Source organism: Diplotaxodon limnothrissa, linkage group LG3 (genome assembly GCF_057381915.1).
Source record: "Diplotaxodon limnothrissa isolate DT_005_m linkage group LG3, D_limnothrissa_male_GT1.1, whole genome shotgun sequence".
NCBI classification, from domain to species: domain Eukaryota; kingdom Metazoa; phylum Chordata; class Actinopteri; order Cichliformes; family Cichlidae; genus Diplotaxodon; species Diplotaxodon limnothrissa.
The window spans coordinates 1,846,227-1,874,163 of NC_140598.1; the positions used below are offsets into that span (position 1 = coordinate 1,846,227).

The window sequence follows — 27,937 nt, forward strand, 5'->3', positions numbered from 1 at the left end:
CAAACCAAAAAATAAAAACGAAGTTTAATTTAGCATATAACTTGGGAAAAGTTTATTCAAGAGGTTGTTTTTCCACTTTCTGGCTTCCGTACAAACTCTTCAATTGTATGCATGTACTTATTTAACCCAACCAGTTATAATCCTGTTATTCAGCTTATTTATCTAATTTAACCCGTTAACCTGTTTCATTCTGACCTGTGACCTATTAACTTTATTTGTTCTTAAAAATCATGTACAATTCCTTTACAAAACTGATTTTTAATGGTAAAAATCAACTTGTAATTTCAGCTTTTTATTTATATGCCCAATTTTGCAGATTTTGATATAACGGGCTCTTCTTACCTTTTTTTTTTTTTTTTTGAAGGCCTTCTGTAATGCATGACCGGAATCAGTTGTCTCCAGTTCTGGCGTATGACAGCAACTCTGTCAGAGGCCTCTCCAATCCTCCTTTTCTCCTTTCCAACCGAAAAATCACATTGGGTTACCAGTTTGTCGTGTTCATATTTTTCTGAAGACATTCAGGAGAAGTATCTGTATTTTATAAAGATTTAATTTGCTTCAGCAGATGAAATGACAAGTTTACAGCAACGGACATTGTAAACCAGCGGTCTGCTTTACACAAAGGATAACCCTGAAACGGGCTGTGCAGCTTATATACTATGACAATAACAAAAGATTATTATGGCTATCTTCTCCCAGCACTATCTTCTCTGTTCACATCCGACGTCCGATCTGCTCCCCTTTCCTGGAACCAAAAGTAAAACAAAAAACACTGCCTAGCATTGATTATTTAATATTATCCTACTGCTGAGTCCAGTTCAGGACATCTTGTTCAGACTTCCTGACCCTAGAGACTATTCTAACCATTATCATGTCTGTGTAAGAATGCTGCAAAAACCCTCTGCACTCTACGTCACCAACAATATTTCAAGTCCAGACAGTAGCGCTGGATAAAGCTTTTGAGCCTTAAAACATGGCGCACCAACTCATTTATGAGCACATTTGCATTGTGTACTGTACTAGATCCAGCTGCTGAGGGATTGTAAAAATTATAGTACTGAAAAAGGGCATAAAAGTATTACACTGCACAGTGCATTAACACTGTGGTGGAAAATTTAAGGTGGCTGAAAGACACTGTTATAGTAGAGAACAGAGATTGACTGTTCACCTCACCAGAACTGATAAATGTTACATAACCTCCAGATTTAGCAGCAGATAGAGCAGCTAAAATAGTTCTCTGTGAGTGTGTGAGTCATACTATTCTTATGAACAATATGAGTGATAACTTTTAGTGACAACATTTAGATTTAGGAACAGTGTGTGTGTGTGTGTGTGTGTATATGTATATATATATATATATATATATATATATATATATATATATATATATATATATATATATATATATATATATATATATATATGGTGGCCATTTAGAAGTCGGCCATCTTGGATACAACTTTTGTTTTTTCAATAGGAGGAGGGCCATGTGACACATCAAACTTATTGGTAATGTCACAAGAAAAACTTATTTTCTCTTCTGTGTGAGAAAAGCTTTTGGGTCATTCATAAAATATTCTGTTCCAGATACTGGAGGACAAAATAATCACTTTTGTGAAGAATGAGCTGAAGAAGATCCAGAGAGACCTGAGTCCAGATGACGTACAAGGTTTTAGGAGTCAATGTGAGGATGAGATTGTATTACAGGGTATGGATGAAGAACAGAATAACAGCACCAGAGAAGCATTTGTGACGATTACAGTGGACTTCATGAAGAGAATGAAGCAGAATAAGTTCGCTGAGCATTTGCTGAAAAGTGAGAATTATTCTCTAAATATTTACACTGCTAAAACAATGTCTCAAGAAATAGACAAAAATACATTCAAAATATGTACACTTAAAAATCCTTGGGGTGTGTGTGTGTGTGTGTGTGTGTGTAACGGGTCACTAAGGAACCTGCACTAGGAACTTGCAGTGGCATCAGCATGAATTTAAATCTGCACTGAAGAAGAAGTTCCAGTGTGTGTTTGAGGGGATCGCTAAAGCAGGAAACCCAACCCTTCTGAATCAGATCTACACAGAGCTCCACATCACAGAGGGAGGGACTGCAGAGGTCAATGATGAACATGAGGTCAGACAGATTGAAACAGCATCCAGGAAACCAGACAGTCTAGAAGCAATAATCAGACAAGAAAACATCTTTAAAGGCTCACCTGGAAGAGATGAACCAATCAGAACAGTGCTGACAAAGGGAGTGGCTGGCATTGGGAAAACAGTCCTAACACAGAAATACACCCTGGACTGGGCTGAAGACAAAGCCAACCAGGACATCCAGTTCATATTTCCATTCACTTTCAGAGAGCTGAATGTGCTGAAAGAGGAAAAGTTCAGCTTGGTGGGACTTGTTCATCACTTCTTTACTGAAACCAAAGAAGCAGGAATCTGCAGCTTTGAAGACTTCCAGGTTGTGTTCATCTTTGATGGTCTGGATGAGTGTCGACTTCCTCTGGACTTCCACAAAACTACAATCCTAACTGACCCTAGAAAGTCCACCTCAGTGGATGTGCTGCTGATAAACCTCATCAGGGGGAAACTGCTTCCCTCTGCTTGCCTCTGGATAACCACACGACCTGCAGCAGCCAATCAGATCCCTCCTGACTGTGTTGGCAGAGTGACAGAGGTCAGAGGGTTCACTGACCCACAGAAGGAGGAGTACTTCAGGAAGAGATTTACAGAGAAGAAGCAGATCATCAGGATCATCTCCCATATCAAGACATCACGAAGCCTCCACATCATGTGTCACATCCCAGTCTTCTGCTGGATCACTGCTACAGTTCTGGAGGATGTGCTGGAAACCAGAGAGGGAGGACAGCTGCCCATGACCCTGACTGAGATGTACATCCACTTCCTGGTGGTTCAGGCCAAAGTGAAGAAGGTCAAGTATGATGGAGGAGCTGAGACAGATCCACACTGGAGTCCAGAGAGCAGGAAGATGATTGAGTCTCTGGGAAAACTGGCTTTTGATCAGCTGCAGGAAGGAAACCTGATCTTCTATGAATCAGACCTGACAGAGTGTGGCATCAATATCAGAGCAGCCTCAGTGTACTCAGGAGTGTTCACACTGATCTTTAAAGAGGAGAGAGGACTGTACCAGGACAAGGTGTTCTGCTTCATCCATCTGAGTGTTCAGGAGTTTCTGGCTGCTCTTCATGTCCATCTGACCTTCATCAACTCTGGACTCAATCTGCTGGAAGAACAACAAACAACATCCCAGAAGTCTGAAATAAGAGAATCTGCAGAGACAGACTTTTACCAAACTGCTGTGAACAAGGCCTTACAGAGTCCAAATGGACACCTGAACTTGTTCCTCCGCTTCCTCCTGGGTCTTTCATTGCAGACCAGTCAGACTCTCCTACAAGGCCTGCTGACACAGACAGGAAGTAGCTCACAGACCAATCAGGAAACAGTCCAGTACATCAAGAAGAAGCTCAGTGAGAATCTGTCTGCAGAGAAAAGCATCAATCTGTTCCACTGTCTGAATGAACTGAATGATCGTTCTCTAGTGGAGGAGATCCAACAGTCCCTGAGATCAGGAAGTCTCTCCACAGATAAACTGTCTCCTGCTCAGTGGTCAGCTCTGGTCTTCATCTTACTGTCATCAGAAAAAGATCTGGATGTGTTTGACCTGAATAAATACTCCGCTTCAGAGGAGGCTCTTCTGAGGCTGCTGCCAGTGGTCGAAGCCTCCAACAAAGCTTTGTATGTATCCATCTATGTACACTTGTTATTATTGTTGAAATATTTATAGAATGTATAGTTTTTAGCAGCAGGAAGTCTTAGCATTTCTTTTTTTTTTTTTTTTTGGCAAATATTTCATTTAATAAAGAAAACAACACAGTACTTGCAGTTACCAAAATACAATTAACCTTTCTTCATTTTCCTAAGGAAGTATACTTCTATATAGAAAAGAAAAATAAAGCTCCAATTTAAACCACGCGGAACCAGAAGATTTTAGCCAGTAGCAAAGTTTATGGATGTGAGCGGCCCAGTAGTAAGCTAGAAAATTAGGTAATGCAAGTCCTCTACTAAATCTGCATCTCTGCAGTAAAGTTTTAGTCTTAGCATTTCTAAAACATTTGCGGATGTAACCCTCATCAAAGTGGATCCAGAGCTTTTCTTTAACTCTTCAAAAACTAATATAAATAAAAAGAAAATAAGAAAAATCCCTGGAAGGAGCTAAAACAGCTTGTTTCCGACAGATGATGATGGTGGCCGCATCAGGGTTTAGTATGTGATAATTAAGGATTATTGTTAACTGTATCTAGCAACAACAATCAACAATATTCTAATTTGGAAAGTTTGAATGCCTGTGTCAGTGGTTTGACACTGTGTCTTTAATCACTAACAGTACTAGCTCCCCCCTTGTTTAACAGATACAGAGGTGTAGCTGTTGTTTCAAAGCAATTTTTTTTTCCATGCTTTAATTATAAGTTGTATTCTTATTCTTGAAGGAGATATGGAATTATTTGTTTTTATTTTGGTAAGTTGAAAATAAGTCATTTACTTGATCAGAAATATAATTGATTTTCAGACTTTCTGGCCGTAACCTCTCAGAGAGAAGCTGTGAAGCTCTGGGCTCAGTTCTTAACTCTAAGTGTTTTAGTCTGGGAGAACTGGACCTGAGTAACAATGACCTGCAAGACTCAGGAGTAAAGCTATTGTCTGCTGGATTGAAGACTCCAAACTGTACCCTGGAAATTCTCAGGTGAGGATTAAAGCTTTTTTCCTTAACCCTTTAAGACCGGTAACTATATTTAAATCCCTGTAGAACTGCAACCATGTGTGCTAGTGTCGCGGTTCGAATTTTGAGGAAGAGACATACGACTGTAAGTCCATAGTGGGTCAATCACAAAATATTTTATTAAAAACACATATATGTGGGGAAGATAGGCACTGCAAAACATCAGACTCCATCTCCCTCCGCAGGGAGCGCAGACAAAGTGTGGGAGGCCGGTCTTCATCCCACTGCCCATTACAGAAAGCTTTATAGCCTTTTATGACGTCAGAAGAATTCCCCCATCTCCTCTATCTCCAGAACAACAACCTTTTCCCAGAATTACAACCAGATGTTTTCACTCATCAGTATCTGAGAATCTACTAGATTGTGTGCAGTGTGTAGTTTTGTGAGAGTGTCAGTTTCAGGCCAACAAACGGTCAGTGTCCTTATCTGACTCTGCTTTGGGCCGTCTGGACCTACAGCTTCTGCTGGTGCTTTTTGCATAGTAGAATATTACAGAGGAATGTGTCTTATTCTGCGTGCTCTGGAATACAAGTTTTAAGCAGATTTACTAAATGATAACTGATACATGCTAATGGTGATGATCAACTGATACTAAGTGATGCAGACTAATGAAGTAATGATGAAATAATAACAGTGCATGTAAATGATACACAGTGAGATTTAAAATAAGATGTTTTTCTCAACAACTCCTCCTCTTGGGCTCGCTTGCGAGTCCAACTTCAACAAACACGTTATAACACTTATCAATCCCAACACCCTCGTTATTTTCCAATTTTCCCACAGTTTCATGATCACTGTTCCCAGGCTCTTTTTACTTTTACTTTAAACTTCGTGATAAGAGTATCAAGTTATGAGTATAAAAGTGTGCGAGTAATGTACAAAACTATTACGATTCCTTTAAACTATCAATTACTTCAGACTAGAGCCCTAGCCTATTAGGAGCCTGGAATGAATTAATGCTTGGCGTGTGACGCTCCTCTTCTTCCTTCGTCTTCCCCAGGTTAGACTACCAGGGAGAACCGGTGCACAGGGGGAGAGGATTATTCTGCCTCTATGTTCCCCCTTGTGTTGGTTGGGGTGGAGCTTAGCTCCAGCAAGCTCTCTTCCGGGGCCACCTCCTCTTGGGCCTTCCTGGTCACCTCACACATGTGGACTCCCTACTGAGACCTGTACAAGAACGTTACACATTCTCTCTAAAACAATCTCCTGCCAACCTGTAAGCTTGTGTAAAAACATTAGTCAGCAGTTACATGTTAAGCTCCTTTAACTCCCAATTCACCTAAAAAGCAAATCTGTTAAATCAAACAGCTTATTTACAACCCCCTGTAAATCATAAGAGTAATAAAAGATTCAGCACAACAGACAAGTATCATGTTCAGGATTTCCCCGATCATTAAATCACTATTATTGCCGCAATTTGTTTTATTCACACTTGGGCAATGTTACTCCACTTGTTTATCACTAAGAGCCCCCTAATGGCCAGTTAGTGAGCTCTACGTTAAACTGTCCCCAAATTTGTTATTTGTTATTATTACTTGTTTTATTATTATTCTTTGTTTTCATGTCACTTGTCTGTTTTCTACTGCACCCTCCTCACGCCTTCTTAACAATGCAAAGCAAACATTAGCAGCACATTGACCGCGGTCAGCCATCCACATTCCAGAGGTGCTATAAAAAGATTTCCTGTAAAAAGAATCACAGTTTTCAAGACAGGATGTGTCTCCCACAGTTTAATCGCCTCCCCGAATCATAACCTATAAACACCGTTTCTTCACACATAAGCCCAGAAATCCTGTAATAGGAAAACATTATTAGCAAACATCAACCACTTGTCAAATTAAAAGAGAGTGTTAACGCTGCGCAGGTGTGTACACACTTTCACAAACACAGAAAGTAGCATTTAAAGTTAAATCGTCATGCAACCTCAGATGTCGCTGTCCTCTTTCTGCTCCTGTAGAAAGAAACACCCATAAATTCATGATCACTCAATCATTCATCCATTCTCTCTTTCTTTGCTGATAGTGGAAACCATCGCCGCATTTAGATTTCCGCCCCCAGCAAAATGACGTCATTTCAAAAAGAAAAACAAGAACTTGAGATCGGATTACCTTGCTGAATCCTTTTTTGGGCAGGGACTCTCATTTCTAATTGTCCCCATAAGTGGTTTCCTCCAGAGCCCATTTCAATGCGGAGAAACTCACTTACAACAATTTTCTCGCCGACGTGTAATGCTTGTAATTTCCGATGTGCAGATCTGCTTAAAAAAAGATTCACCAACAAAAATCAGTGCACTGTTCAAAATATAAATCAAAAATCAAAAGTAAAGCTGTAAAACAAAATTAAATAAAAGAAGGTGAAAAAATACCAACTCTCAAACTTGGTGCCCTGGTAAAACCTTCCCCATACTTCAGACACCCAAAATAAACAAAACAAAACTCTGCCAGCTTCAAAACAATACTAATTCAGTCGTCTATATATCAGTTCTCAACCCACTCAATAAACCAGACAGGATGATGGTAACAGTATTACCTACTTAAAATTGTGTTTGATCCTAATGAACTAATCCTAATGACTTTCATTACTCCATTGCATGTGTGTGTGTCGTCCTCAAATGCTCTCTCAATTCACCCGTTGCCCTTCTGACCTTTTACCAGACCAGAGGCTCATCCTCCTGAATAAATGTTTTAATCAAGAACCCCTACTAAGAGCTTAGTAAAAGAATGCAACTTAGTCTTTCTGAAAGACACACACTGTTTAAACCTCCGAACGCAATATTTGTGCTGTAAATTATATTATTAATGCAATGGTGATGATGATTATTATTTAGCAATAGCAGTAAAATAATTTCCCTGCTCCATACTCCCTCTCTCGCCCTCTGGGACACCAGAGGTCGCAATACATTGTGTCCTCGCTCTGACCCTCTCTTGTGGTCCCGAGATCTTCTGCAAAGGAAACAAAACCCCATTTCCACTTTAATCAATTGAGTTTAAGTCTATAAGCAATTACTCCTGCTTAAATTTCCTCATAGCTAAATGCTGCCAAGAAACAACTCCTGTGTGTTAACACTAACTTCACTTTAACCTCACATTTCCTATGTTATAACCTGTTTTTGATATAACTCTTTTTATTTCATTTGGCTCCTTTTAATGTAACAATACCTTCTAATTCTAGTTTACCAGACTTAACCAAAATATATGCTTTCCTTCCTCTTTGGTCCGTCTTTAAGTTCAGTTAAAAGCTAAATGAATTTGCGGCCTTTTGCCTGGAATCAATACTCTCATGTGTGTTTCTGGACTCTGTGTCTGTAAGCGTGTGCAATCCTTCAATGACTCATATCCTCCTCACAATAGATTGGCCAATCATAGCGCTAGCCAAAGGCTCGTGACCCTCAAGAGACGAATTGAGCCACAACTCCTTTAAAAGCACAAAATGCAATATGTATAAAAATCATTTCTACGTATAAGCTCTCCCCTTTATCCTAAAAATAAATCTATGTAATATCTGTATGTGTAAGCCTACATCATAACCACTACTTCTAGAAATCAAAAAAGAAATCAAACCTGTTCTCCTTCTTCAACCCTCACTAATTTTCCCCAAAACATATCTTTTTGTCAACGTGTCCCACAATTTCCCTCTAAGATTTGTATACAGCTTTAAAACCACTGGCATTGCATCTAATAAACAGGATTCAGTTCACTTTACTCCTTTAACCTTAACATAAAAATAACAGTTTCTGTTTTACCATATCCAAATGACCAAAAACCCAAAGTCATACACTGATCCTAAATTATTAAACAATTAAATTATTAAACCCTAAATTCCCCCTTTATGTTGACACATTTCCTTTATTTTGGCATTCTCCCAACAATACACTATAATCCCCTAATATAACCCCATTCAACAAAACAGAAATTTTCTCTGGTAACAGCAAATTGCTTGTCCACATTTAGTCATCCCCTTTCATCCAGTCACACCTTCACTCACATACAGTCACACCATATTTTGCGAATAGTGGAGCCTCTCGCACGAGTGATCAGATTCTCCACATTATGTTTTGGACTGGATTGAATTACTACAATCCTTTTAGACAGGGACTTACGACCTGATCAGATCCCTACAGGTAGCTTTCTCCTTGGCCAGTTGTAATCTGGAAAGCCCACCTTATATTTGCTCTTCCCGAGAATTTGTCAGCGCTGTTATTCACTGTTGCAGGCCTGCTTAAAACAAAAATGAGAAAAAGAGAGCTGATTATTAGCTCATGAAAACACAAAACAAAATCACCTGACAGGTTTTCTCTAAGTGCACTGTTACAAAAATAATGGGCCCCTCTCAGACATGTCCATGTGTCCTAAAACTCCCTCTATTAAAAACAAAAAACAAAAACCATTCCACCCTAGCTGACAGAATCAACCCATCACCACTACAACCTCCAAACCTTAAAGACACAAATATTGCCACCGCAATCCTGACACTCCCAGGTCAACTCACATAATTACACCTCCTCAATACACCTAAAGTCTTGTTAAAACCCCACAATTTGCACACACAACAATCACCCCCTTTTATGCACTCTAACATACTTAGATTCAACATACTCAAATGTATTCTATTAAACATCCACACAATTCTATCACTCATACAAACAGCAAACAAACAAACAGTTCTTCATTGCGTATGTTTGTGTTCTTAGCCCGGTTTAATCAATGTCTATGCATTAATCTTTATGAGCTTGTCCTTGTAAGGTCAATGCATTTTCTGCTTGTGTATGTGAATTTGCATATGTTGCTTTTGCAGTGTTTCAGACTCCTGCACAGTTCTCCACTTAAGCCGTCAGTTTTCTTTCCCAAATTTGCTAACCCAAACTTTAAGTTCCCACCTTATTAACAGCATTCCTGGTCCTCAGCCAGAAGTTAGGGCCCACTTGTCAGGTTATGGGGACATGGCGCTGTGAACAATTCAACCAGAAACTTGCCTTATCATGTCCAGTCAAGTTAACCTATAGGTTTCTTCTGACCGCTGCACGTGGAGAATTGATCCAGGTCTGTTTCGCCCCTAAAGAAACACAACTGAGACATTTTATTATTATCATGGATACTTAAACTACCAGTTTCCCTCTCTCTGGTCAGAAACACCAGCTTATGTCATGTGTATAAGTGTAAGCAGGTCTTCATTGCTTTTCCTATGTATTTTTGTTAATGATCAGTGAGTGTAAGCTGCTTTCTTCATTGCCTCTATATGTTATAGTCAGGTTTAATTCATGCATCGTTTTACTGATTTCGTAATTCAAAACTATCTCACTTCTGATTCTTTCCAGAAATAATTTCACATGTAACACTTTGTGTATGTGTGTTTTCCATTCATGTAATTGTCAGTTATTTTCTTTCTTCATTTTACCTTCTTTTTGTTTACCTCTTTAGTTTTCTGGTGGCCATCTCTAAACACCATCATGAGTTCAGGCTTTCGTTTCAATCCAATTATACCCTGTATTCTTGCAGTCAAACTCGTCCGGCTTCACCTCTCACTGGTCCCTGTCCTCTTCTCTCAGTGTCCTTTTGTGTCTTGAATTCTCCAGCAAACACAGTCCGTTTCTTCTCTGTTTCTCTTCAGTATTTTCCTTCTGGATTAAGTCCCAGCCTGGCAAAATATCACATTCAGTGCCTTTAAACTGTCATGTCACACTATTCTTACCAGCCTGCAGTCCACCGTGCATTTTTCATCACGTGGTTTCTTCTTCTCTGTTGATGCTTCCAGTCGTCTCTTTCAAGATTACTCCAAGCATGGCAAATCTGACAATCAGTGTCCAGTGCTTTCCCACCGTTCAACTGTCCAGCCTGTAATTCACAGTGCATGTCAGTTTGGTTTCAGTGTTAACGGTTCAGTTGCACTGTCTTTTAGCTGCTTGTAAATTCTTCTCAAGTTCACGATGTTTTATTGGTCTTCATCAGGAGATTAACTGTCCTTTGAGCGTCTTCTCAGAATGGGCACAAGTGCGAGGTCAAGCTGTAAAATTTTGAACCAAAATCTGGCCTGTTTTCTCCCAATTATACTACTCTACTGGTTTTGGCGCCGTACTCAAAATTCCAGGTTGAGAGAAGTCCACCTTTATTCATCTGTAACCTGTATCAACACACTAAAACATAGCATTAATATCATTTTCATTTCTTTTCTTAAAACCTCCATTCGCTTCATGCCCATTCAACCTTAAAGAAACAGAGAAAAAACAGCTTTGCACTTTTTCCTTTAATATTAAACGGACCCACGCGCTGCCCCCCTCTCTCTCTTTCTCTGTGCTCATACACACACCGCGGGGTTAGAAGCCCCCCTTCTTGCAGCTGCTCGAGACAGAGAGAGACACTTTTCCTTTTTTCTCCCTCTTCGCTCTATCTGCCCAGAGTTTACCTCATCTCTTTTCCTTATATGGGCATGCAAACTTCCTGTCACACACACACTCTCACAGCCCCCACCTTTTCTTTCTCAACACAGAGCGCATGGCCGCGGCTTCTCTTTTTTTTAAAAAAAATATAAAACCACACACACTCAGCTTCTGAATCAAACCATTTTCACAAACACACTCAGTTATAATCAATGTAAACACTTTATACAGCCGATTCACACTTTATTTATATACTCAGGCCTGTATCTCATGACAAACAAAAGACACCAGATGCCAAAACTAGTTATTCAACGGTTCCTTATCACTTCAACAGAACCTCTGTACCGGTACTCCTAAGTTTTTGACTAATTTAAAAGCATCTATAGCCCAGGCCGCGCCTTGCTCATCAATACATCCGCTTCGGGAACGCCGTCGCCGAGAGCGGTCAGATTTCTAAGCCCTACTTAATTTATAACCGCTTCCCGCAGCTGAGAGAGGAGCTCCACATCTGGCGCTAGTGTCAAACCCACGCCTTTTGCTTTACTTAAAGCTCACAAGCCAGCCACGTTGAATAGTCACGGTCGGGTCTCACCCTCCACCCAAACAGCGCAGTAAAAAGTGATGCTTGACCACTTAGTCTTTCCGGGTGCCTGAATTCCGCGGAGACCATCCGAGCTACCTGGAACGCCGCCAGAAGTAACAGTGCGTCCACTGATTACCCGTCGCTGCCACACGCTAGGCCCTGCGCTCTTCGGAGCCACGCTCCGGAACTTTAGTTTATGTTTAAAAGCGTCCCTGGGGACTTTCAGTCAGCCCCTCAGTTTTTAATTACCTGACGCCCGAAACCACGTTTCTACCCCCCAATGAGTCCGAATTCACCTAACCTTAAAGACTGCTTGGCATCTAACTCCACAAAACACATAAAGCACACAAAACACAGAAAATCCCCCTAAAATAAACAGCAATAACTTTTAGAATTTTATCAAACTTCTATCACTAATTACCCCAAAGTGACCACCGACACAGATCAGAAGCTCTACTGAGTGAACATTTGATTTATCTTAATTTCCAATTCAGCACCTTTGGACATCAATCAACAGGCGGTGCCTACCTCCTCTTTCGGGGCCCATCACTCAGTCGACCTCCTGACTGTCCGTCTGTTTGACACCACTACACCTCAGCCAAACTCCATTTGTCCCTCCTCAAACCGGGTTTTCGGCACCAAAATGTCGCGGTTCGAATTTTGAGGAAGAGACATACGACTGTAAGTCCATAGTGGGTCAATCACAAAATATTTTATTAAAAACACATATATGTGGGGAAGATAGGCACTGCAAAACATCAGACTCCATCTCCCTCCGCAGGGAGCGCAGACAAAGTGTGGGAGGCCGGTCTTCATCCCACTGCCCATTACAGAAAGCTTTATAGCCTTTTATGACGTCAGAAGAATTCCCCCATCTCCTCTATCTCCAGAACAACAACCTTTTCCCAGAATTACAACCAGATGTTTTCACTCATCAGTATCTGAGAATCTACTAGATTGTGTGCAGTGTGTAGTTTTGTGAGAGTGTCAGTTTCAGGCCAACAAACGGTCAGTGTCCTTATCTGACTCTGCTTTGGGCCGTCTGGACCTACAGCTTCTGCTGGTGCTTTTTGCATAGTAGAATATTACAGAGGAATGTGTCTTATTCTGCGTGCTCTGGAATACAAGTTTTAAGCAGATTTACTAAATGATAACTGATACATGCTAATGGTGATGATCAACTGATACTAAGTGATGCAGACTAATGAAGTAATGATGAAATAATAACAGTGCATGTAAATGATACACAGTGAGATTTAAAATAAGATGTTTTTCTCAACACTAGCGCAATAAAAAAATTTTGCATATGAAACCGGAAGAGTTGTACTTACATCTTATGCCATCAGCTTGCCCTAGGTCACGGTTTCCTTCCACATATAGCTTTGCAAAAAATGCATAAAAAGCACTTGCAGCAACAAAAATATAAGATTCCAGAAACACAAGATCAGCTTTTCATAACATTTCCTACGTTGGAATAGACGTCAGCGCGAACTATCGCATATCTGCCATTACCGCATTATAATATTTATTTTGGGTTTTCCTGCAGTATATAAAAATTGGTGTATTTCAAAAATAAAACTATGAAGACACTCAAAATAAATTTCCTTTAGTGGGAAACTATTTTGTGCAACTTTTTTGTATTTACAGTTTTGAGGGATAAACCTCTTAAATTTCTCTAACTAGAAAATATATGTAAAAAACTAAACAAAGACGATTTTCAATTTTTTTTTTTATATTAGAATATATTAGATTAGATGAAACTTTATTAATCCCTCGGGTGGGTTCCTCTGGGAAATTCAGTTTCCAGTAGAACAGCACTGACAGAAGTTGCATGTTACAGATACAATAAGGGGAATGAGAGTAAGGATATAAGCATAAATATACTATATATACACATATATATTGCACAGTGATTATTGCACAGTCGAATAAAAGAAAAAAAATATTGCAAATATTGCACAGTGTAAAAAAAGCACTACAGCTCAATTGTTCCCGCCCTGTTTTGTCCCACTGTTTCCCCTCCCTCTCCCCTCTAGTGAGGAGTTAAACAGTCTGATGGCGTGTGGAACAAAGGAGTTTTTAAGTCTGTTGGTTTTTGACTTTGGGAAAAGCAACCTGTCGCTGAATAGGCTCCTCTGATTGTTTACGAGCGTGTCCAAAGAACGCCCAGCATTGTCAATAATGTCCAGCAGTTTCTTTAATGTCCTTTTCTCTGCCACTGTCACCTGAGTGTCCAGCTTCATGCTGACCACAGAGCCAGCCTTCCTGATCAGTTTCTCCAGCGTTGTTGAGTCCTTCTTTGCTGTGCTGCTCCCCCAGCACACCACAGCATAGAAAAGTGCTTCTACAACAACTGACTGGTAAAAAATCCTCAGGAGCTTCCTGCAGATGTTAAAAGACCTCAGCCTCCTGGGGAAGTACAGTCGGCTTTGGCCTTTTTTGTGCAGGTGCTGCATGTTGCATGACCAGTCCAGTTTGTTTTTCACCCACAGCCCGAGGTACTTGTATGTGTTGACCACCTCCACCTCCTCTCCCTCTATCTGAACTGGCAGTGGACCTGATCTGGACCTCCCAAAGTCCACAACCAGTTCCTTGGTCTTTGAGGTGTTGAGTTGCAGGTGGTTTGTGTGACTCCATGTGACAAAGTTCCTCGCCAGACTCCTGTACTCCTCTTCCTGGTCATCCCAGATACACCCCATGATGGCCGTGTCATCTGCAAACTTCTGAATGTGGCATAATTCAGAGTTATAGCAGAATGGTAAATGGCCAATGCCCTGTATTTGTTATAGCGCTTTACTTGGTCCCTAAGGACCCCAAAGCGTTTTACACTACATTCAGTCATTCACCCATTCGCACACTAGTGACAGAAGTACTAACAGAAGTCAGAGGTGTACAGGGTGAAGAGAAGAGGGGAGAGCACAGTTCCCTGTGGTGCTCCTTTGCTGCTGACCACAGTACGTCAGACGTGATGTCCTTCAGCCTTACGTACTGTGGTCTGTGTCGGAGGTCCAAGCAACCAGGCAGGGGTCCACCTGCATCCTGTTTAGTTTTTCCTGAAGCAGACAGGTCTGGATTGTATTAAAGGCATTGGAAAAGTCAAGAAACAGGATCCTGACCGTGCCTTTTCCCTTGTCCAGGTGTGAGTGGGCTCTGTGTAGGAGGCACAGGATGGCATCCTCGACTCCGACATCCGCCTTGTAGGCGAACTGTAGTGGGTCCTGGGCATGTTGTACCTGTGGTCGGAGGAGGTTGTGGAAGAGCTGCTCTTGAGTCTTCATAAGATGTGATGTCAGTGCAACCGGTCAGAAGTCATTCAGCTCATTGGGCCAGTTCTTTTTCGGGACCGGGACGATGCAGGATGTCTTCCAGAGGGCGGGCACTCTCCCCAGTCACAGGCTGAGGTTGAAGACTCGTTGTAGCGGCTCCCCAAGTTCAGCAGCACACGCCTTTAGCATCCTTGGACACAACTTGTCTGGGCCTGCTGCCTTTCTGGGGCGAAGCTTCCTCAGTTGTCTCCTGACCTGGTCAACTGTGACACTAGGAGTGGATTGGAAGGGGAGGAGGGAGGCTGTTGTGCTGTTTAGAGAGGGGTTGTAGGAGGAGGAGGAGAGGGAGGGGGATGTCATAGTGTCAGGGTGGGGGGAAGTGAGGGAGGTAGGAAAGTAGGTAGAGGGCTCTGTAGTAAAGGAAAGGGTGAGGGTGGGAGGGTTGTGTGCCAGTCAAACCTGTTGAAGAAGTTGTTGAGTTCGTTTGCCTTCTCCACAGTCCCCCCCACTGTGCTTTTCTTGGTGTTGTGGCCTGTGATGGTTTTCACACCATTCCAGACCTCCCTCATATTGTTCCTCTCCAACTTCTGCTCCACCTTTCTCCTGTAGGTGTCCTTTGCTCCCTCAGGCAGCGTTTCACCTCCTGCTGTGCTGCTTTCATCTCCTCCTTCACTTTGCTCCTGAAAGCCTTCTTCTTCATGTTGAGGACAGCTTTGACTTCCTGTGTTACCCACGGTTTGTTATTAGGATAACACCATACTATCTTAGCAGGGGCGACCGCATCCACACAAAAGCTGAGATAGTCTGTCAGACAGTGTGTCGCCCCCTCTGTGTCCTCACCATGTGGGCTCAGAAGCACATCCCAGTCTGTGGTGTCATAGCAGTCTCTCAGAGCTTCCTCCTTTTCCGGGGTCCATCTCCTTATGAAACGTGTTGTGACAGACTGCCTTTGAACGAGGGGTGTGTATTGTGGCTGTAAGTAGACCAGGTTTTGGTCTGACTCCCTAGTGGGGGGAGGGGGTGCCTCTGTATGCATCTCTCATATTAGCATACAGTAGGTCAATTGTCTTGTTGCTCCCTGTGGGACAATTCACAAACTGGTGAAAAGCAGCCAGAGTAGAATCTAGTGTGACATGATTAAAGTCTCTAGATATAATAATGAAAGCCTCAGGGTGTTGTGTCTACAGTCTTGCTGTAACTGTGTGTATTTTCTCACAGGCAGCTGTTGCGTCGGCCCTCACAGGGATTTAGGTAGATAATATAATAATATGGCCGCAAGCTAACTGTTAGCAGCTCCAGGTCCGGACAGCATACCGATACTTTAACGGAGACGTGTCCAGGGTTACAATATCTGTTGTTAACGTAGACAATGAGTCTCCCACCTCTGCTTTTTCCGCTGGCTTGTGTGTCCCTATCTGCTCTCATGGATGTGAATCCACATAGGTCTGCGGTGTTAGCCCGGTTAGCCACGTCTCCGTGGAGATAAACAAACTGCACTCACAGTAGAGTCAGTGGTTGTTCAGAGCAGAAAGTTCATCATGATCTTATTCTGTAACGAGTTCACGTTGTCTATTATCACTGTTGGGATTGATGGTTTGAATCGCCTCTGGTGATCCGCTCTCCTCGCTCCAGCCTTGCAGCCTCTGTAGCTCCTCTTTAGCTCGTCCGGGTGTTGTGTCTCATGCCGGTCTGCGTCTTTGTGTTTAGTGCCAACAGCTCCGCTCTCGAATAGATGAAGGAGCTGGTTCCAGAAGTTTTAAAAAGTGCGTTATCCATTCTATATCTAAGAGGCAGAAAATAAAGTAACTAAAGGAAGGTGAAAAAAAGTTTGAAAGACTAGTCTAAAATAGTTGAAAGTTAAGAAACAAGTACAGTGTTGCAGAGTTGTAAAGGCTGCCGTCACTCCAGCGCCATCTCGTAGTTTATTGCAGGTTTTTGTAATTTATGTAGTTACTATGCACTTAATGCTTATATATTATTAACATTTGGGTTATAATGGTTGTATTGATGTATAGCAACTTGAAATGCTCCCAAAAATGTCACTACAGCATGTAAAAATATAAAGATAAGCTCTGGCGGACTTGGTTCTATGGTTCTAAGGGTTAATTTATATTCATAATCTGGATTATGCTGTTGCTCAAACAAAAATATTGTTGAATTCTAAATTGACCTGTTATTCAAATTTAGGTGTATAAGTCTCTGAATTACTATTTTTATTTTTATTTCATATCCATTTTTAAAAAAATCATTGAGCATGAACCTGTGTGTATAACATGCTTTTTAACCCCAGGTCTGTTGAGATATTTCTTATATTTTGGATTTGTAACATATCAGTTTCTTTTCATTCCTACAAACTGTTTCATACATGAATGCAGCAAATGTACTTCAGACCTTTTATTTACGGCAGCATGGTAGCACAGTGGTTAGCAGGTCCTGAGTTTGATTCCACCACTTCACCGGGTCCTTTCTGTGTGGAGTTTGCATGTTCGCCCCGTGTTTGCGTGGGTTCTCTCCCACAGTCCAAAGACATGCAGTTAGTTGGGTTAAGGTGATTGGTCATTCAAAATTGCCCTGTGACAGACTGGCGACCTGTCCAGGGTTTACCCTGCTTCTTGCCCTATGGCAGCGACCCTGAAAAGCTCAGAGTGCGAGTGAACAGAAGACAGTTTATTGCACAGGGAACGGAGGCTTAAACACACCTGATACAGCAGCTAGACCTAAAGAATTTATATAGAAGTTATTTTTTAAATGCTCCCACACAAGTTTTCAATTGCTCCAAAATGCTGCCGTAAGATTACAGAGACAGAGGCACTGAAAGAGAGATCGTACTTCTCCCATAATAGCTTCTATTAAGTGGCTTCCTTTTAAATTCAGAGTTTAATTAAAATCATTTTCTCACAAACTCCCAAATGATCAGGCCATAAAGAAAGTATAGTGTTTTATTCATTTTCAGAGTGCTGTCTTAGTTGTGGTTCTTAGTGTTTCCTAAAAGAGAGTTTAGATAATTAAACTTGAAACAATAGTGTTATCTCGTCAAATGTATGGATGGCTCTAGATTTGGAAATAAGAAAAACAAATAAAACACTCTTTACGTGCAGTATTCACAGCTGTATTGTTGTTTTGTGTGTCTGCAGTCTGTCAGGCTGTCTGATCACAGAGGAAGGCTGTACTTCTCTGGCCTCAGCTCTGAGCTCCAACCCCTCCCATCTGAGAGAGCTGGACCTGAGCTACAATCATCCAGGTGACTCAGGAACGAAGCTGCTGTACGATGGACTGAAGGATCCAGGCTGGAGACTGGAAACTCTCAGGTTTGGAGACAATGTCTGATAGAGGAGGAAGAGCTGGAAACACTTCCTTTAAATAATTTAATTCTTTAATTCCTGTTTGTCATGTCATGCAGACATAACAGAAATTTCCTGCGTGTGATTGTTTATCTATCTGTTGCATCAAGTGTTTCTCCTTTTTTCACCTCTTTTCCCTCATTATGTGTTTATACAAATCTTTACAATTAATCATGAGGTATTATTAATTTCTGGCTCTCTTTCACTGTGTGTCTTTTGATCTGTCTTCCTCATCTCACCCCAACTGGTTGTGGCAACCCTTTTTTGGGTCTGCCAGAGGTTTCTTCCTTTTAAAAGGAACTTTTTTTCTCCCTTTCTTCCTCATTGTCGCCAAAGTACTTGCTCAGAGGGGGTAATATGTTTATTTGGGGTCTTTACATTATACTATAAAGGGCCTTTAGAATACCGTTGGTGTAATTTGGCACTATATAAATAAAATTTAATTTAAATTAAATATTTACGAGTTAGTTACCTATGAGAACTACAAAAAATCCCATTGGAGCAATAATGATAACTACCTTTTGCCACCATCATGCATGTTTAACAGTGCACTGATGTTAAATGTGTTTTTTTCACTCTGACTTTGTTTTATCCAAGTCAGTGAATTCAGGTGTTATAATCACTGTTGTGGTCACAAGTGTATAACATCAAGCACCTAGGCATGTAGACTGCTTCTACAAACATTTGTGGTTGGTCTCAGGAGTTCAGTGAATCCCAGTGTGGTATAGATACAAGAAGTTCAGCTGTAAACTTTCCTCACTAATACATTTTAATGGGTCATCTGTCAGTGGGATTGTTGTATAGTGCATAGAGGTCACCAACTTTCTGTAGAGTCAATCACTACAAACCTCCAAACTTTATGGGTTATTCAGATTATCTCATGAACAGTGCATGGAGAGTTACATGGCATGGGTTTCCATGGTCAAGCAGCTGCATCCAAGCCTTAAATCATCAAGCCCAATGAAAAGTGTCAGATGCAGTGGTATAAAACACGCTTCCACTGGACTCCAGAGCAGTGGAGACATTCTCTGGAATGATGTATCACACTTCTGGCAATCCACTGGATGAGTGTTAGTTTGGTGCGGGGTTACGGTGTGGGGTTATTTTTCAGGAGCTGGACTCAGCCTCTTGGTTCCCATGAAAGACACTCTCAATGCTTCAGCATGCTCAGACATTTTGGATAATATCATGCACCCAACTTTGAAGGAAAAGTGTAAAGATCGCGCCTTCCTTTTCCCACTCCTGCTCACCAGTGCATAAAGTAGGCTCATATTTTACTTCTTCGACATGTCAATGGTTGTAAACAAAGAGAAACGTGTAAATAACTCATGAAAGAATAAAGTTACGTTGAAACCAAGCACACCATTGTTTTTCTTGTGACATTACCAATAAGTTTGATGTGTCACATGGCCCTCTTCCTATTGAAAAAACAAAAGTTGTATCCAAGATGGCCGACTTCTAAATGACCACCATGGTCACCACCCATCTTGAGGAGTTTGCCTCACATATACTAATGTGCCACAAACAGGACTTTAATATCACCAACCATTCCCATTTTATATATGGTGTATCCATATAAATGGCCCACCCTGTATATACTGTGCAGACAGTGTTGACCCTCTAAACTAAGTTTGTGAGTGTCGCGGTTCGAATTTTGAGGAAGAGACATACGACTGAGAGTCCATAGTGGGTCAACACAAATTATTTTATTAAAACACATATATATGGTGAAGATAGGCACTGCAAAACATCAGGCTCCATCTCCCCCCTTACAATAGGTGGTTGTGATATTTATACTTATGATGACCAGTAACTCGCATCACTAAAACAGAACAGTTCCTCTTTCAGTTCCTCCAGATGCATCTATTTATTCTACTTGTCTAGACTTAAACAACACTTGCAATCAGTTTACCCAGACAGGCTATGTCTGTGTCGTTAATCTAAGTGTATGACCTCCCTCTACGTCATCTGTTACCAGGCAAACTCCACAGCACAGGGCACACGGCCTTTATTTCCTTTCTTAAACAATCATAGAAAACATATGTGAAATTGTGTGTATATATATATATATATATATATATATATATATATATATATATATATATATATATATATATATATAAGCAATCCTTCCAGCTTGAACTTTGCTCCATTGATTGGCCAGACATCGCGCTGCCCGTAGCTTCAAACCATTAATTAACTTAACCGAGCTTCAACCCTTTAATTATGCAATATGTGTATAACATGATTACAGTTGCACCTGCAATGAAAGATTATGTGCTTATGCTAACACCTAAAATACAGACTTTAATATAACCTCACCAGTTTCCATAAATGTGTCAATGAAATGATAACAATGATAAATCATAAATGATGCAACAGTAATAATAAGGATTATGCATAGTAACATAGATTATGAATATACAATAATATTTCATCCCGACATGAGATAAGATCTTTCAAGAAATGCAGATCAAACTGTCGTTGTTTATATTTACTTACACAGCATGTCTTGAAGAATTAACTGGAGTCAACAGCAACAGCATAGAGCAGTCATATCTCAGGTCTAATAACAGAAGACACGAAAAGATCAGGGAAAGAAAGTTTAAACCAAAGCACAAATGAAAAAATAAGTAAAACAGGTTGGTCTAAAGTATGATTAAAGTTCAGCCTGATTAATATAAATGTCACTGACAAAAACCAAAATTCTTCCCACTCAGTTGATGTCTTTCTGTCCATCAGTTCCTTTTCTAGACTTGTAAGAGTTTAATGTAATGTGGGGAGACAGGGCTCTGGACTAACTTTTTGCTATGGGCGTACCGTTAGGCGTACCAGCACAAAAGTTATGCGCACGCAAATTTTATAATAATTGATATAATATAATGTGTTTTTCTGGATACACTGTGCTTTTTCAGCATTCAAAGATTGATGACACCGTGTCAGAGCACTGGCTATGAATTTCAGAAGGATCAGGCCTTAACTTAACAGAAAAGTTAGCAATAGTTCTTTTCCTATTACAGCTACATCCACTTCTGTCGTGGCTAGGCTGCTCACTAGGGCTGGGTATCATCACTGATTTCTATAATCCATTCGATTCTGGTTTTCAAAGTCCCGATTCGATTCAACTTAGCCTCAGACAGTCAGAAATATTATAATTCTGATCATTTATCAGTACTTTTTTTTTTTTTTTTTTTTTTTGCCTGTCCCGTTTGGCTCTTTTGCATCAGAATTATTGTCTAAAGGCAAAGAAAGATGCCCAACGGATTTACTTTACCAAATGGACCATCCCAGCCTTGCCGTAATGGTCTATTTGATTCACCTTTTATTGTTTATTTTATTTTCACTTGCTGAATACGGGACAGACTTGACTGGGGGAAAGAAGGGGAGAAAGAAAGAGGGAAAGAGAAACAGCTGAGAAGAGGGACGGGGGAGAAGGGCAAAAAACAAAAACCAACAGAATGAGCAGGAAAAGAAAAAAAATGCATCTATCGATCACCTGGATCACCTGTTGAGAAAGAAAAAAGAAAACAAGCAGAAGAGAACAAGAGTAATAGAATAAACAACATCACAATGGATATATGTGAATATGACAGTAAATACTAAATATTAAACATTATTGTGCAGCACATAAGATCAACAGAACACAGTGTGCTTTGAGGTAGGAGCCAAAAAGGGTGTAGTTTGTGGGTGTGATCACCCGTGTGTACACCTGTGAGCATGGACGCGCTTGTTTTTTTAAAAGGTTCCTTCATGTAATGATCTGCTAGAGGGTGTGGGGGGGCCACAGCCCCGTCCCCCAGGGCATGAAGCAGGTATGGAGGAGATCAAAACTCCAGACATCCAGAGGCCCCCAGAAAACAAGAGACCAAGGAAGACCAACAGAGGGGCAGCCGCGCCACTGTCCCAGAAAGAGCTGAGGAGAGTCCCAGATCATTTATCAGTACTGACTTCATCAGAATTGTTAACATCACAGCAGATGCCTTTGTGTGAAAGTAACTGAGAATAAAACACAGAAAAACATGAAGGAGATTTTCCTGGTCTGGCTTTTTATAGCAGATAACCTTAAAAATATTCTACAATGTTCTGCATATAAAGTTTAAATTTCTTCAGTATTGAACAACAGAAAAAATAGGCTTTCTTGTCCGAGGTCATTTAAGTGAAAAAAAAGAAAAGAAAAAGACAGCAGCCACAGCGCTGTGAACAACGGTAGACTGGTGGGTAATAAGCAAATGAATAATACAGAAAACAGAGATTGGAGACGGGAAACTGTTCTTGAAGTACAGAGAGAGAGAGAGAGCTAGCTGTGCATGAAGTGTGATTTTAATAGTCGTGGAAGCAAAACAGCAAAATTCATGACGACATTGATCAAATGTGAAGCGCAGTTTGCTGCTTCTTTTGCTGCTGGCTCGGTGAATTTTGGTTGGAGAGACAAAACCTGCAGCTCAGAATCAGCGCAAAAAGACGTAAACACAGCGCGGACCGGACGCATCAGGATCGCTAAGCTCCGACAGCGTGTCCGTCTGCGGGCCGTCGGGTGAGAAAGCCGAGAAAGACAAAGCTGATTTTGATGCGTCCGTTCTGTGTTTACGTCTTTGTGTGGAGTCCGTGTACCTGCTCTCATCTGCTGTTTGGTTGTTGTTGAACTGGTTTTGTGAACTTTAATCTGAGAATCTGGCGTTTCTGGCAAAACACAGTTATATTTAAAAGTCGATTCAGGATTTAATGAATTGATATCGCTTTATTCAAGCTACTCACCTCCCACTTCCACCTGCACTTTCAACTGGACCATGGCCAATCAGCGAGGTCCCGCCCCTTACTATCTCTGATTGGTTCCGAATTGGTAGATGTCATTCAATGTCCTCCATTGAGAGTATCACCAGACACACGACACAACCAACCATCGAGTATCCGGCAGCAAACGTCTCCGCAGGACAATCGGGCTCTCCCAAGCCCAGGAGGGTGTCAATTCCGTTAAGGGACCAGTTGATCAAATCCATAATTCTTCTTTAGGTTTTTAAAGAACAAGTCTGGGAGATTCTCTTTGGGTTAGAGAATAAGCGAGACTATACAAAAGACATGAGAAACCAAGTGGGAAAGATAAGGGAGAGGGAGAAAGTGCAACCGCCTCCGTCAAGAGCCAAGAGAGAAAAAATGCTCAAAGGGAGAGATCCACAGTCTGGTGGCCACAGTTAAAAAAGCTCTGTCACCTTTCGTGTTCAGCCTGGTATGATGGACAACCAGTAAGCCCTGATCACCTGACATCAGGGACCTGCTGGGGATGTATGGATGTAAAATATCTTTGATCTGTGCTGGTGCTTGTCCATGCAGACCCCTGAATGTCAAAGTAATAATCTTAAAGTGGACTCTGAATTTAATGGGGAGCCAGTGCAGCTGGATCAGCAGGGTTGTAACATGAAAGTACTTGGAAGACTTGGTCAGAAGCCTTGCAGCAGCATTCTGAGCAACCTGCAGACATTCCAAGGAGGCCTTACATAAACAAGTGAACAAAGAATTACAGTAGTCTAAACAAGATGAAACAAATGCATGTATGACAATTTCCAGTGACACAATGGGATTCATCTAAACAATATTTCTCAAACAATAAAAAGCAGTTTTTCAGCGTCACTCTGAGACAGGATATTTCTAACTTTAGAGATGTTGCACAAATGGAAGAACGCAGTCTTACATATTTGTTTAATATGAGCGTCCTGCTCCTGCCCGCCTACAGGCAGAAGCTGAAACAGGAAGCTCCAACCCGGAGGGCGGTGCACTGTTGGACGGACCAATCGGAGTCTGCGCTGCGGGACTGTTTTGATCACGCGGACTGGGAAATGTTTCACGTGGCCGCTAGGGACATTGATGAGTACACAGACTCAGTCTGTGGATTTATCAGGAAATGCGTGGAAGATGTCGTCCCATCCAGAACAGTTAAATCCTTCCCAAATCAAAAACCCTGGATTAACGGAGATGTTCGCGCGGCACTGGCGGCACGGAACACCGCCTTTGCCTCCGCGAACACATCGGACTACAAACACGCACATTACCAACTCCGGAAGACGATCAAAGCAGCCAAACGTGAGTACAGGGACAGGGTGGAGCAACAGTTTGACAACCCTCGGAGTATGTGGCAGGGACTAAACACGATCGCAGACTTTAGAGGGAAAACCAGCACACCACAGACCACGGCCTCTCTGTGTGAGGATCTAAACGTATTCTACGCTAGATTCGACACAGCGAACACCATGAGACCGGACAGTGTGCGCACCGCGGATGACGTCAGTGCGCACACTGTGTCTGAGGAGGATGTGCGGAAGTGCTTCAGGAAGGTGAACGCGCGCAAAGCTACTGGTCCGGACGGGATTCCCGGCCGCGTCCTCAAGTCATGCGCGGCTCAGCTGGCTGGAGTGTTCACACACATCTTCAACCTTTCCCTCTCTCTGTCTGTAGTCCCAGCCTGCTTCAAAATGGCCACCATTGTCCCTGTACCCAAATCCTCCACCATCTCCTCATTGAACAACTGGCGACCTGTAGCCCTGACCCCCATCGTGAGCAAATGCTTCGAGAAGCTGGTCAGGGACTTCATCTGCTCTGCACTACCCGACTCACTGGACCCTCTACAGTTCGCATACCGCCACAACAGGTCCACTGATGATGCCATAGCCCTGACACTACACACTGCCCTGTCACAACTGGAGAAGAGAGACACGTATGTGAGAATGCTGTTTGTAGATTACAGCTCAGCATTCAATACCATCGTTCCCTCGAAGCTGGACAGGAAACTGCAGGATCTAGGACTGAGCAGCTCCCTCTGCAGCTGGATCCTTAGCTTCCTGTCTGACAGACGCCAAGTGGTCAGACTGGGCAGCATCACCTCATCCCCCATCACACTGAACACTGGTGCTCCACAGGGGTGTGTACTGAGCCCTCTCCTGTACTCACTCTACACCTACGACTGCACAGCCACTAACAACTCCAACATCATTGTGAAGTTTGCGGACGACACTACAGTGGTGGGTCTTATCACCAACGGTGATGAGACGGCTTACAGGGAGGAGGTCAGCGCCCTGACCCACTGGTGTCAAGACAACCATCTCACCCTCAACGTCGCAAAGACAAAGGAGTTGATAGTGGACTTCCGGAGGTGCAGAGAAGTACACACCCCCATCACCATCAACGGCGCTGCTGTGGAGAGAGTGAGCAGCTTCCGGTTCCTTGGAGTACATCTGGCTGAGGATCTTACGTGGTCAGTACACATAAACAAAACAGTGAAGAAGGCGCAGCAGCGCCTCTTCTTTCTCAGGAGACTGAAAAGATTCGGCATGAGCCCCCGCATCCTCAGGACCTTCTATCACTGTGCCATTGAGAGCATCCTCACTGGATGCATCACCACCTGGTATGGCAACAGCACCGCCTATAACTGCAAAGCTCTCCAGCGAGTAGTGCGGTGCTCTGAACGGATAATTGGAGGTGAGCTTCCCTCCCTCCAAGACATCTACAGGAAGCGCTGCCTGAGGAAAGCGGGGAGGATCATCAAGGACTCCAGTCACCCCAGCCATAAACTGTTCAGACTGCTTCCATCAGGAAGGAGGTTCTGCAGCATCCGGTCCCGTACCAGCAGACTGAGAGACAGCTTTTTCCATCAGGCCATCAGACTGCTGAACACTTCATAGACACCTCAGCTTCACTACTGGAACTTCAACATTATGCACTACACACTGTACAGTAATGCCGCTGTTTTGCACATGTCTCAACTCTGTATATTTTTATATATTTTATTTTATTATTTTTTACTATTTAATTTGTAAAAATGTGTGTACACACACACACACACACACACACACACACACACACACACACACACGTAGAAAAACATTTAGTATACACATCCAGAAATGCATACACTATTATATATTGTACATATATTTATTAGTTTCAGGTTGGCCATTCTTGTATTTTGCTCGTTTGTGTTGTTGTGTTTTGCACATCTCTGTTGCTTGTGGGGCTCGCACACAAGAATTTCACTCGCATGTGCTGTGCCAGTGTGCCTGCACATGTGATGTGACAATAAAAGTGATTTGATTTGATTTGAATTGAAGGACATGTCCTGGTCAAAAATGACTCCAAGGTTCCTCACAGCGTTACTGGAGGCCAAGGTAATGCCATCCAGAGTAAGAATCTGCTTAGATACCATATTTCTAAGCTTTTCAGGGCCGAGTACAATAACCTCAGTTTGATCTGAATTAAGAAGCAGAAAGTTAGCGGCCATCCAGGTCTTTATGTCTTTAAGACATTCCTGCAGTTTAATTAATTGGTGTGTGTTACCTGGCTTATGTTGTAAATCTCCCAATTCTTTTAATCTTTCGGCTGAAGGAAGGACAGTACTCGGTGTATCAATGCTCAATCAACAATCATTTATTTCCATACAATTCAACACTTATGAGCATTAGAACCATCATGATGGGGAGACATGCATGAAGAGGGTCACAGCAAATCCAAAAATGGTGACGGGTTTCACAGCCTCTTATAGCTTCTAGTGGCCCCCACCTAGTCGTAAAAGCCTAAACATTCACATTCTTTCTCCCTTACGGCGCCTAAGTTATGACCTCGGCTCCTTGTTTCTCTGCTCTCTGTAAGATGGGGGTATGGAATGTGGTCTGTCTCTTCTGCCCTAGACACAAAGTCTCCTGCTTATAACCTTCTTTTTATGATTCAACAATAAAGCATGTCAAGAAAACAGTGTAACACATTCACAGCCGATCAAGGATACAGAGTGATGCACACTTTATCTAATGAACTACAAAATGATTATGTTCTTTTACTCAAGAGTAGAATAAGGACTAAACTACATACACAGCACACCATCTAAACTAAAGGATAATATATGTCCTACAGCTGTTATCATAAGATAAGATAAGATAAGATAAGATAGAACTTTATTAATCCCTCGGGTGGGTTCCTCTGGGAAATTCGACTTCCAAAAAAAGCACAGCAACGACCGAAGTTACAGTTACAGAACTGTTATATATATACACACACACACACACACACACACACACACACACACACACACACACACACACACACACACATATATAAATACAGAGACAAATATAAATAAAATATACAAAGGGGATAAATAGAATAAATAGGAATAAAAAATAAAAATACAAGTGAATAATTATAATTCAACTACATTGACTACGGTCATAAAATAACATATGTTTTACTACTGGTCTCAACACTTATCTCCTGACAAATCAGGAGATAAGCATAGTTTTAATAAATTAATTTAATAAATGAAAATGAATTTGGATTTTGAAAAAATAGATCAACAGCTGTTGAGTCTGTGTTTCCCAGGCCTCGCTAGTTTAGAGACTTATTCCTCATGAAGAACACAAGACATAACAGAACATCTTTAACTCGCTAACGAGGGAAGCTTTGGTTAGAACCAGGCGGCGGAGCAATGCTCCTCACCTAGCTCCTCACCTCACTCTAGCCCAAATCCTTCAAAGAGCAGCTCTCCTGGCAGCTATTTATTCCCATGACAGTTACAGTTTACACAATACAACACAA

General features: G+C 41.7%; 1 protein-coding gene across 4 annotated transcripts in view; it reads right to left on the bottom strand.

Moving 5' to 3' along the window:
• The window catches only part of LOC146634253 (NACHT, LRR and PYD domains-containing protein 3-like), a 675,133-nt gene that overhangs the window by 307,838 nt on the left and 339,358 nt on the right, over positions 1-27,937 (bottom strand). Inside the window, exon 5 of one of the 4 annotated variants that reach the window (XM_085375199.1) lies at positions 22,374-22,403. The exons of the other annotated variants lie outside the window; for them this stretch is intronic. Within the exon in view, the coding sequence (XP_085231325.1) occupies positions 22,374-22,403 (30 nt within the window). The remainder of the gene's footprint in view (positions 1-22,373; positions 22,404-27,937) is intronic. 4 annotated transcript variants of the gene reach the window in all.